The 11,776-nt window shown below is 39.0% G+C and overlaps 2 protein-coding genes across 5 annotated transcripts in view; both read left to right on the top strand.

Moving 5' to 3' along the window:
- Window positions 1–4,642, top strand: part of fnip1 (folliculin interacting protein 1) — a 44,261-nt gene extending 39,619 nt beyond the window's left edge. For all 4 annotated transcript variants that reach the window (XM_047379124.1, XM_047379126.1, XM_047379123.1 and 1 more), the window contains 5 exons: window positions 47–1,673; window positions 1,819–1,984; window positions 2,203–2,403; window positions 2,515–2,630; window positions 2,714–4,642. In XM_047379124.1, the coding sequence (XP_047235080.1) occupies window positions 47–1,673; window positions 1,819–1,984; window positions 2,203–2,403; window positions 2,515–2,630; window positions 2,714–2,792 (2,189 nt within the window). In that variant the 3' untranslated portion in view covers window positions 2,793–4,642. The remainder of the gene's footprint in view (window positions 1–46; window positions 1,674–1,818; window positions 1,985–2,202; window positions 2,404–2,514; window positions 2,631–2,713) is intronic.
- Window positions 4,643–7,379: 2,737 nt separating this feature from the next.
- Window positions 7,380–11,776, top strand: part of rapgef6 (Rap guanine nucleotide exchange factor (GEF) 6) — a 183,314-nt gene continuing 178,917 nt past the window's right edge. The window contains exon 1 of the mRNA XM_047379122.1: window positions 7,380–7,837. Coding sequence (XP_047235078.1) covers window positions 7,763–7,837 — 75 coding nt within the window. The 5' untranslated portion in view covers window positions 7,380–7,762. The remainder of the gene's footprint in view (window positions 7,838–11,776) is intronic.

Here is an 11,776-nt window from a genome sequence, read left to right as displayed (position 1 = left end):
GATGCAGCTTTTTCTTTTTTTTTTTTCAAACTTTTGCTCTTTGTAGGGGACCTATACGGGGCTATAGGGTCTCCGGTGCGGCTGTCAAGAACAGTGGTAGTCGGGCGCAGGCAGGACCTGGTGCAGAGGCTACTTTATGTCCTCACGTACTTCATCCGCTGCTCAGAGCTGCTAGAGACCCACATGCTGGACAGTGTTGAGGATGAAGCTATTGTCATGCCTGGCTCTCTTATCACCACCTCACTTAGAAAAGGAGAGGTGGAGGAGTCAGACTATGTCCTGGTTACCGTCCATAAACCTAGTGGGGACTATCTGTCCCAAGGGGCCCACTGCCAGCAAATTGAGGCTGAAGACAGCAGCTACCGCTCAGACAACAGCCTCCAGAGCAGTACATACACTGACATGGGGGTGGAGCACAGCTCCAGTGAACCACCCAAAGAGGAAGATGAGGAAGAAGAGGTTGAGGAAGCCGGCAACTTGAGTACAGGGTCCAGGACTAGTGTTCTTCAGTCGAGGCCCACTGAGGACACGATCGCTCAAATGACAACAGCAGCAACAGGTGAACCCGGAGAGCTGCAAAGGGAACTAAGTGGCCCTCTGCTGTCTGAAGTCCCGGTGGAAACGGTGCTGCGGGTTTGTTCAGCTACTCCCAGGAAGCAGAGCTCTGTGTTAGAAACAGAGACCAAGGGTGACCTAAAACTTGTTGATTCTTCCTTACCTTCCGAACTTTCATCACATTCATCCATATCTTCCGTCACTGTAGACTGTAAAAAGGCTGAAGCTGAGGCGGCTACTTCAGTTGGAAGCCAGGCCAGCAAGATGCAGTTTCTTTGTCCTTCGGGAATCAGTTTGGAGAAGAAGCCCCCTGATAAGAACTCTGCTGGAGCAATGCCAGTACCCGTATTACCTGGAAACATTGGGACAGGACCGATGGCTTTTACTGTGGACGAAGAGCCTGCAACAAAGGTGACTTTCCTTATTGGAGACTCCATGTCTCCTGAGTCGGACACCGAGAGTCGCAGACGAAAGATGGAGGTGGAATTAAAAAAACACAAGCAATATTATATGCAGAGAGGAGCACATTCAAAGACCATCAACATCTGTGCAGCTGAGGACCAAACCAATCAGACCAAGGCAACTCCAGCTCTGCAGCGGATATCCAGCAAGATTCCCCAGTGGAGCAGCAAATGTGAAGACTATTGTAATGACTATTTAAACTCGGAGAACCATTTGGAGTCCAGAACTATAAACGACCAGGAAACCGACTCCATGCACAAACATTTACTGAATCCATCTGGAATTTCTCAACTTCATGAATTGGGGGATCACAGTTTTCCAAGTGCACCAAGTAGTCCGGGTTTGGACATATCTTTAAGCTCAAGCAGGAAGGGGGACTCCTCTTCAGTTGTCCAGAGGAGGTGCAGGTGCAGTTCTACAGGCTCCTCTGACACCTGCTGCTGCGGAAACTGTCCTGCAGAGCAGTGTAAAGATCCAAGGTCGTGTGTCCCTCTCCGTCAGGATGGAGACGACGGCAACGGGGACCAAAAGTGCCAGACGGCCTCTGTCAATGAGTGGGAAATACCACGCAATGAGAGCTCAGACAGTGCATTGGGAGACAGCGAGAGTGAAGAGACGGAGGACTGGCAGGAGGAGGTGCTGGTTCCCTTCCCTGGGTAAGTCTGTGATCCACCTTCACACCAACTCTGTCACTTTCATTTTTCTGTCCAATTTACTGTTTCTAATAATATTCAGGGAGGGGACTAGTTGTTTACTTTGAAATATAACAAAACTTCTCACTTTATATTTTGGATCCTAAAGGGCAAAATTAGTGGAGAACTACTCCAAGCCAACCATTGCCAATTTTGGTCGGTCTCTCTTTGGAGGTTATTGCCCCACCTACGTTCCAGACTTCGTACTGCATGGAATCCCGAGTGATGAGAAGCTACGGCCAAGCCTCATGACGGAGTTAAACCATGCTGTTCAGGTAAAGAACAAAAGATATTTTACATTTCCAAAATGACATGCAGATGTTTATTTTTTCTTAAAAAAATGAACGTTTAAAGACTGCTGTGAGTAGTTTATGTATTCCACAGCAAATTAAGGCTCAACTTCTTTTTGCACTTCATTTCTTTCTTTCAAGGATTTTGTTGTGCTCCGTTTGATTGTTACTGTTATAAAAATGGCCGTCTTTGTCCTGTGTAGCATCCTGTATTGGATGAGCCTATCGCCGAGGCTGTCTGTATTATAGCAGACACAGACAAGTGGACAGTCCAGGTGGCCAGCAGCCAGAGGAGAGTCACCGACGTAACCAAGCTGGGAAAAGAAGTTTTGGTGTCCAGCCTGGTTGCCAACATATTGCAGTCCACCTATCAGCTCTACAAGCTCAACCTTTCGCCTAATTTTGTATGTCAGACCTTTCAGGTTTCCTACTTTTTTTTTTTTTTTTAAGATAAATCAGGTTTTGTTGCCAAAGTAGTGTCTTTGTGCTCTAATTGCTCCTGTGTCTCCCATTAGTGTATAATGCACCTTGAGGACCGCCTGCAGGAGATCTATTTTAAGAGTAAGATGCTTGCTGAGTATTTGAAGGGTCAGACGAGAGTCCATGTGAAAGAGCTGGGCATGGTGTTGGGGTAAGCACTTCAGTTTTTCCCTTTCTGTTAGTGGAGCACAGTTGTTTATAAGCAAAGTCTCATTATATTCTCTTTCTTTGCAGGATCGAGTCCAGTGACCTGCCTCTGTTGGCTGCAGTGGCCAGCACTCACTCCCCGTACGTTGCCCAGATCTTGCTATGAGACTTGACAGATGCTCAGATAATAAGCAGTGAGAATTGCAGTCAGGTGGTCCCACTTTGGCCCTCAGAAATAGCCGTCCATACCTGCACAGCTCTCCCCTGATCTGTGTTAATGGCCATCCTAGGGGTTTTTGGCCTGATACTCGGTGTTGCACATCATCATGGGTGTCGGACTTCGGAGCAATGTCGATGTCTGACCACATGGCGGCGGCAGAGGATTAAAATGGATTGAAGCTGAGCAGACGAATGAAGCATCTTTGATATGACCTGAATGTTTGTTGTTAAACAAAACTCTTACTTTTCTGGAAGCAAAAGCCAAAGACTTCAAATTTGAATTTCACTTGGATAAATTTAAAGAAGTCTACGGTATGGCTAGAAATCATTTTAATTACAAAACTGCTTTCATTTTCTGTACAATCTTAAACATGGCACTATGAAGTGATGGACACCATGTTGAAACTGAACAAAGTTAAATGTCCCTGGATGTTTATTCCCCATGCCAGTCATGCCATGCTTGTCTATTTTTTTCTGTTTTTGTTTACAAGTTTAATTTCTTAATTTAATCGAATTAATTGTTTTGCAAAATGAGATGCCCCCTCTGACTAAAATACTTTTTTCTTTTCTTTTTTTTTTTTAAGTGAAATTGCTAAAAGTGCTTTGATGCTTTTATCCAAGGTACTTCACTACCTCAGATCTTCTTATGGGCAATGGCAGATTTAAGGTTGCCCCACAGAAAACCGTGAGGAAAACTTTATCAGAAATTTTAATCAAAGGAATGTCAACTGTGTAGACTATATGCTGTGTTCTATAAAAGGGAAGGCTGTTTTATTTCTTAAAAACTGAAGACATGTATTTTTGCATCTCAAAGTGAGAAGGGCCCCTTTTATATTGTGGAAAAGCTAAGACCTCTATTATCTGTGTTTTCCAACCAAAATGCTGAAGTATTTTCTCACATTTCTACATCTGTCACCTTTTGTTTACGTCTTCGATGTCTGGCACAGAAACAGGACTAGAGGAGCACAGTGGGCTTTTTCATGAGAGCATATGTACTGGTTAACACTATATCGAGTATTTTTTTTTCATGACAGTTTTACACAGAACAAAAACTACAGCAGGATTTTGTTTTCTGGAAATTAGCAGATATTTAACTAATGCCGGGTAAGCAGAAAGTGTTTTGTTTTTTGTTGTTTTGTTTTTTTCGGAGTAAGATGAAGACTTTAATTTTGCACCTTCTGTTTGCACATTAAGTAAAACCTGCCGCAGGAAAACACAGAGAAACCTCCTAATTTGCAACATTTTCTGTTCCTTTTCGATTCTCAAAATACAGAATTAGAAAGTTTTGCCATCATCCTGTGCTTTTTAAAACAATTATTCCTGAGATGAGACCACAGGCTTTTATGTCATGTAATAAATCAAATGCAATGCTTTCTATTGATATAAAAGGGCAACTGTAGTCAGCTCTGTAAGCCTGAAAAGTGGACAGTGGTTTTCAGTTTGCTCATCCAAGTTGCAGCCTGAATATAATCCAAGTCTTAATGGAGAAAAGGCACGAATGTTTCTTTTTGCTGTTATTAAATGCTTCTGTATATTAAAGATGTTCCACTATATCAGCCCACCTTTGTACAAGATGGCTATTATGGATTTGTATATCAGCTTTTCCCTCTTTGTACATGACTAAATTATTTAGTTGCTCCTATGTGTAATGGGTTATGTAAACTGTACATTCTCGTTTTTATTTCCATGTGTTTGTACAGAATGTCTTTTATGAATTGTCTCCTCCAATAATGTTTTTTTTCCCAATTTTCTGGGAATGTTGTGCAATAAAAATGCAGAGAATTTTGACTTCTGAAAGTGTTTCCTGTCGCTAAATCAAAGGTGTAAATAATTCTGGAAATGTGTTGGTTTTCATGCATTTCCTTGAGAAGGAAAAATGGGCGATTCCAGGGCCGACATGCCTAAATATCTTGGTTTGTCTTGGTTCAGAACATGACGTGTCATAAAAGCTTTAAGTCAAGCACCTTCAGCTTTCTGTTAACAGCAGAACGGAGTCTGAATAGATATAAAACGACCCATTTTACAATCATTCAAGAGCTGCATAATTAATTTAAAACTTAACACAGGCTTCCAACCCAGTCTGGAGAAATATGGGCAAATATTTGTTTCTAAACATTATTCCCTGTGCCTTTTTTTTTTTTTTTTAGTACTCAACCTTCCTATCATCAGTTTGTTCGCATTTCCTTTCTCACTCCATCCCTTCATTCATCTGTTTGTCATCTCTCCATCCTTTGATGCTTTTTTAGTCATCAGTCCTATGTGTTCTCCATCATTAAATCCTTTATCTAACACTTTGTCCGTCTCCATCATTCCATATTTTTTCTCCATTATTCCAATCATGCATCCGTTGATTGGTTTGTCGTCCATTCATCCATCCATTTCTCATACATTCATCATCCCATCCCATTTTTACCTCCATCAGCTCATGCATCCATCTTTTTTGTCTGTTCATTGTTTTCTAAATCAGTCATTCATCACCCCATCCTTTTTTTTCTTCATTAATCCATGCATCCATTTTTGGACATTCATCATTTTATTTTATTTTTGACAGGTTCCATGTAACTTTTTTATTTCTGACCTTAGAAATATTTGCTAATGTGGAACTTTTATATTTATTTATTTTTAAATTAGCTAAAACACGACCACCAACTTGACATTTCAGCCTGGAAATATGTGGACTTTTGACATGAGACACGTGAAGGAGCCCTGATTGCAGAAAAAATGTAATTTTGTTTTAATGATAGGTGGCACCTTGACGTCTAGTGGTCCCCACATCTGGACCCCACATTTTCTCCACCTTTTAAATTCACCAGTCTTCAGCCCCACCCTGTCCTCCTCAGTTCGGAGCAGGAGGTATAAAGCAAACACAAACACACCACAGTTATGCAATACATGAAGGAAGGAAGGAAAGTACATGGCTCATGGCAACTATGCAGGTAGTACACATATGAGCAACTCTGGGTCAACTTCCTTCTGACTTTGTGGTAAAGTCAGGCAGTTATTCTAAGCAAAAAAAAACAAAAAAAAAACATTTAGAAGTAAAATAAAGTTAGAAGAAATAATGTTTAATCTCCTTCTTAACCCTTAACTCTGCGTTTTTGTATGGGGTAGCGCAGCCAGGTTGTTCCTGTGAAGCGTGGGGGCAAAGGTGCCTGGCTTTTCAGCCCACTAAAAAAAAGAGTTTCCAGGGACACACCAAGAAATATAGGGGTAGGTGTATAACCGCCACTACAATCAGTAATTTAATGCATAGCTGTATTTTGTAATACAGCCCTATCATCTCAACAAATACAAAATAAGAAGCATGAAAAAATTAGTTTTTCTCTGTTTCATTTTGACTGGCACAAGACCAAACATGAAAATCATCGTCTAATTTGATGTACTACCCCATTGAAAAATGGTGACACTAAATATATTAAAGTTGGGCATCCTTAAATTCAGACTTTGTATCTTTGTAATTCAAGCATGTTTAATAATTTCATACTTAAAAAAATCTGTCATTTTGAAACAACTATATGCCGTAAAGTAAATACATATTTGTTACTTTAGTAGTAATCCGATATTAAAACATCTAAGGACATTTTAAATACATTAAAATACATTTATTTGAATGTAAAGTTTGTATTTTGTCCTTCCTTAACAACATAAAAGATAATGTCAACTACAGCCTAAAAAAATAGAATACCTTGACTGGGCTGCTGCCTTTAATGACATTATGGTAATGTGCGTTTTCTATATTTTTATGTTGACACCAACTTGCTTGTTATCTATGGTATTTAGAAATGTAACTCTCAAGCTGGTTAAAAGCAATTTTTACTCTGCATTTTTAACAACTAAACATACTGTCCAGTGGTGTATTAATTTCCACAAACAAATTAATAATGACAATAAAAACTTGCTTGGTTAAGAAGTTTTGCTTTTTACTATAAGATTTTACAAAATGCAACATTTTATTTTTAAGGTGCACTGAAGAAAAAATGGCTAATTCTGTTTTTGTTTGTGTTGATGACATCAACACAAACAAACTTTATCTTAGTTAACAACTTAAAGCAAAAAACAAGCAGAAAAACATCTTCTGTGTCACAAAATATATCATAAGTATAATCTCAGTCTGGCTGGTAGCTTTAAGCATTTGTTGGCTGTATTTATAAAAGGTTTGTTGTGCAAGACTAAAGAAGAAAAATAAGCATGTTTTAAATATAAATATGTTTTAACATAAAAACAAACGTATAAATTGATTTTAAAAGCCGGGGAAACAACAATGTATTTGAACAATAAAAATATGAAAAATACCAGAGCAATGCTTTAAATGTTTTAGTGTCTGTTATATATCATTCAATTTTTGTGTGAAGTCAGCTTTATGAAATTAATTTCTTTTAAGAAACTGAAGGGACTGTGAATATTTTATAAACACTTGGCTGTTCGCTGTGGTTGTCATTTCCCGATAGCTGTGAACGCAGCACTACGACCGAGCTAACAGATGTCGTCAACTCACAGCTCTGCTTGGAGGAGGGATCAAAAATCTGAACTTCTGGATAAGACTGACGCTGGCTACCGAACTGGAGTTTAACTCTCTGCCCCAAATATGCCGAAAACAAGCGAGCAGGTCACACATACGTCACTTTCTGTCACACTTTAATGGCGTTTAACATTTTTCGTATCCGCAGTAACAGCGAGTCGGCTGAAAGTGAAGTTTTTTTTGTTTTTTTTCTCCCCCCCCTCTTCTCCAGGAGAAGACGGAGTTCCCGGTCGGTTCGTTTGGATTAAACTCCATCCACGTTTGGCAGGGACGACCACGATATCCACGAGGATGTGATTTTTGTTCGGTTCGGCTAAGGAGCAGCCAGGAGGCATAAAGTTACATTATAAAGGAGTAAAACAATAAAAATAAACCTGAAGTGGGTTTGAACCGAAATTATGAAAATGACCGGAGCCATGGAAACTTCTTTTAAGCTGGCTTTAAAAAAGCCGCCCTCCCTCCGGACGGCAGAGGTAAATAAAGCCATCCTTTTCTTTTTCTAAATTAGCATTTCTTTGCTAATGTTTGTTAAAATTACACATTAGCCTTACCTCAGAGGGTGAAAGCCCACCTTATCTCTGCTTTCTGTGGCGTTTGACCGAGTCGAACCAATAATGAGTTTCTTGTGGCTTAAATTACCCGTTTATTTAGAATTTATCACCAGAATCACAGGCTAATGCTAGTGTAGACTCACTATACAGAACCAAGAGTCTGTAAAACATTAAGGCAGATGTCTGGTCATGGGAATACTATGCAAACTGTTATTCTGGCACATTTAGTGTTGTTTACAGTTTACATGCTGTGCAGAAATAGCACATTCATAGGAAAAGACATGTAATGATTGAATGAGAGTTGATATATTTTATTTAATCTCTAAAAAAGCAATTAATTAATTAGTTCATTTGTAATCTTTAAAAAACTTCAATGTTATGTGTTAGGTATTATTATTGTTATTATTATTATTAGTGTGGTGTTTATTTTATTTATTTTTTGTGTTGTCTGGCCTTATGAGGTTGTCAGAATATTATTAAAACTTTACTTTATTTCATTAAAACACATTCTATAGATTCATTGCACACAGATTGATGTTTTCAAGCCTTTATTTCTAATAATTCTGATGATTTTCTGCTAACTGTTAATGAAAACAAAAAGTTTAATACAGAAATGTCGGCATTATGAAAAATACGTTTCATACCTGCTTTTTTCTTTTAAAGGGTACTTTTAATCTAACAGATGAGCCTCATCAGAACACGGGTCCTAATTCATTAAGTACCGCTTCACACTGCCAGGACTAACCTTTCTATATAAATAAATCCATTTTATTTATTGAACTTTTTCATTCTTTTATTCATTTTATCAGGCGTTTCATGTTCAAGATTGTCACAGAGGTCTTTTTACCGATGAGGGTCCCAGCAGTACCAGAACTAACTTTCCGGCAGGAAAGAGTTCAGAGGTCTTTGAGCTTTGACACGGTCATGTTTGGGAAAACCCTTCTTTATTACACCTCAGCCTTGTTGAAACCCAATATAACGTCACAGCCTCTCTTCACTGGGCTCTTGCATTACAGCCCAGGATGTAGTTTGTGTAAACCCTGAGCATGGGTGATGCCAGTAAAAATATGATCATTGCTACATTCACATCCCTCCTCCTCTTCGTCCTCTGCTCTGCTCTGCTCTCTTCTCCTCTACCTCCTCCCTTTTCATGAACCTGTGGAAACACAGCTGGCCTGTCAGTTCTTCGGTTACGCTCTGTGCCCCAAAAATAGCTCCTGCTGTACTCCCATCCTTGTTCAACTGCTGGCAACGGTTTTGAGCGCGCACTTTTTCAGTTGACCATCAGAAAAAAAAGTTCAAAAGGAAAGCTCAGCCCTTTTCTGACAAGCTCTCCTTGTAAGAATCTGATCTCATGTTTGTTTGTGGGTGTATGGCGCTAAGAAAGGCTCTTTAACAACTTTACAAAGGGGCTTTTGTGCGAACCATAACAGCTATGTTTTGTTCACAAATATAAGACACCGCCATAGCTTTGAAGATGGTAGGCTTTTATGATAAAGTGACCAAATGCAGGCTATAATCTGGAACCATGGTAACACTTCAAGCGTGTTCTTTTCTCATTAAAAGTTAAAACTGTCATAAGGTACAATACAGCTTTGTGAAGTTCTCTTAGTCATAATAATGTTTACCCATGGTGCAACTGTTGGCCTGTTTGTCAGCAAGAAATTTTGCAAAAATGAGTAGATCAGTATATATATATATATATAAAATAAACACATGCTGATGTTTTCAAGTTTTAATTTCTGTTAAGTTTGATGATCTTTCCCCTTACAGTTAATGATAACAAGACATTTAAGATTTGAATATTGCATCAGGCCAATAAGACAATCATTTTAATATAGAAATGTGGGCTTGATGAAAAATACGTTTAATAACTGCTTACGGTACTTTTAATTTGATAAAAAAGCCTCATCAGAATGCATATTTGTTGAATATGACCGTATTAGCGATCAGTGCGGTTAGCATTGTATTTCCGCAAGAATCCAGATTCTTATCTCAAATGAAATTTCCAAAAATGTCCTAAAGTTTGCTGGTGCCCAACTCCAGCTTTTCCAGCTGATCTAACTCTGACTTCATTTATAAAAACCTCATTCTTTCTTAAAATAGCTATTTTTTTAGTCTTTACTCAGTAACCGCATCTGCACCAAGGAGTGTTGTTGTCAGAGCGACCTAATTGCACTCAGCTTGGTGTGTTCGCTGTCAGATAAAGATTAGATTTTTTTGTTTTTGACCGGTTATCACCGGTTAGCGCCAGTCAGGTTGAAAATCGTCTTAGATCTTTTGGTGCATTTCTGGTTCGTGCCATCGCAAAAAAAAACATTTAGTAAAAGGTGTTTTTCGGCTTGAACGATATATCGCTAATATTTTGTCAACACAGTATTTCTGTGTTCATTACTAATATAGCAAAGGATTGTTGGGAATGCAGTGTTTGATGCCTTTTATCTTTGCATGCTGAAAACATATTCAGCTTTGTTGGATTGTGGCGTTATTGTGTCCTCAGTTGACAGTAGTGGCCAAGATGTTTATGTTCCCAGTGAGATGAAGGCATTATAATTTAAGACATTTTAAAATTAGAACATGCACTCAGGATTTATTTTGACTGGTTAAATTCACATTATTGTAATAGTGATTTTCATGTCGGTGCTGCTCCATGTGTTTTATTGACATTTTTAGTCTTTTCATTATTATCTGTTTCACTGGAAAAGTCCGTTTAATTTTCCTTCTTTTCTCCAGAGGACAGAAGTGTGACTTTGTTAGAGACCCTGTTTGTGTGTGTGTGTGTTCGGCTCATGCATTTTACAAACAAATATGGTTTGAATTGATGTAGCAAACCAATGAGACCAGACCTGTCACTGTGTAATTAACACGGTTTGTACCAGGAGATGATTCCCCGTCATGTTTGTAAAGACCCTCAAGTAGAAGCTAAAAAAAGGCTTTTCTGTAAACTGTTTCTCTGTTTGAATAACGACTACCTCTAATGTGTTGGCTCAATAAACCTCAGAGTCTGCTGGGATTTACTCAGTGCTACTGGAGGTCAAGTGGGAAGTAGGGCTCTTGTTAGACAGACGTTTTGTAAACATTTAAAAGTCCCATCACCATTTGCTATAATAAGCAAGACACCGTACCCTCACGCACGATCGAAGGCCCTGCCCCCACGGAGACAAGCTTAGATGTATCTGGTCAAGTATTTTGTCATTTAGGCGTTGCGTCCATACGGATCCGGCGTTTTGGGTGACCAAAAAAGAACATTTTTGAAACCAGGTTCCAGAGGGAAAGATTTCAAAACGCTGGTTCCATGTTTCCGAAATGAGTCTTTTCTGAAACGATGATGTTGTAGCTTCACCTCTCTCTTTGTAACCTGCACACACCTCTTTGCTGCCATGTTGCTGTGTTTATGTCCCATGAGTTGTCTGTGCATGTCTGGTGTTTCTGTCCACTTTTCTCGGCGTGTTTCTGTGGCAGTGTCACAGCGGCATCAGTGGGCCCAGGAGAACAAGTATTTGATACACTGCAGATTTTGCAGGTTTGCAAGCACGTAGAAGTCTTTAATTTTTTATCATAGGTACTCTTCAACGGCGAGTGTCGGAATCTAAAACAAAAATCCAGAAAATGACATTGTGTATTTTTTGAGTATTTAATTTAAGCCCAACCTCAGTTGTTAGTCAATGGTCCTCCAGCAGGACAGTGACTCAAAACAGCTAAGATTTACTATTATATGAATTGTTAATTTATTTAAAACATTACTGCTTAAAAATAAAAATAAAAAGTTTTAAGCTTGTATAGGGTTCCATCTGTCTTGCCATTCCAATTTAATTTACTTAAGTTTTAGAGATGCATCAGTAGGTTGACCAGAGATATTAT

The sequence above is a fragment of the Girardinichthys multiradiatus genome, chromosome 11 (genome assembly GCF_021462225.1).
Source record: "Girardinichthys multiradiatus isolate DD_20200921_A chromosome 11, DD_fGirMul_XY1, whole genome shotgun sequence".
Taxonomy (NCBI): Eukaryota; Metazoa; Chordata; class Actinopteri; order Cyprinodontiformes; family Goodeidae; genus Girardinichthys; species Girardinichthys multiradiatus.
This window is presented reverse-complemented; position numbering and strand designations above follow the sequence as displayed.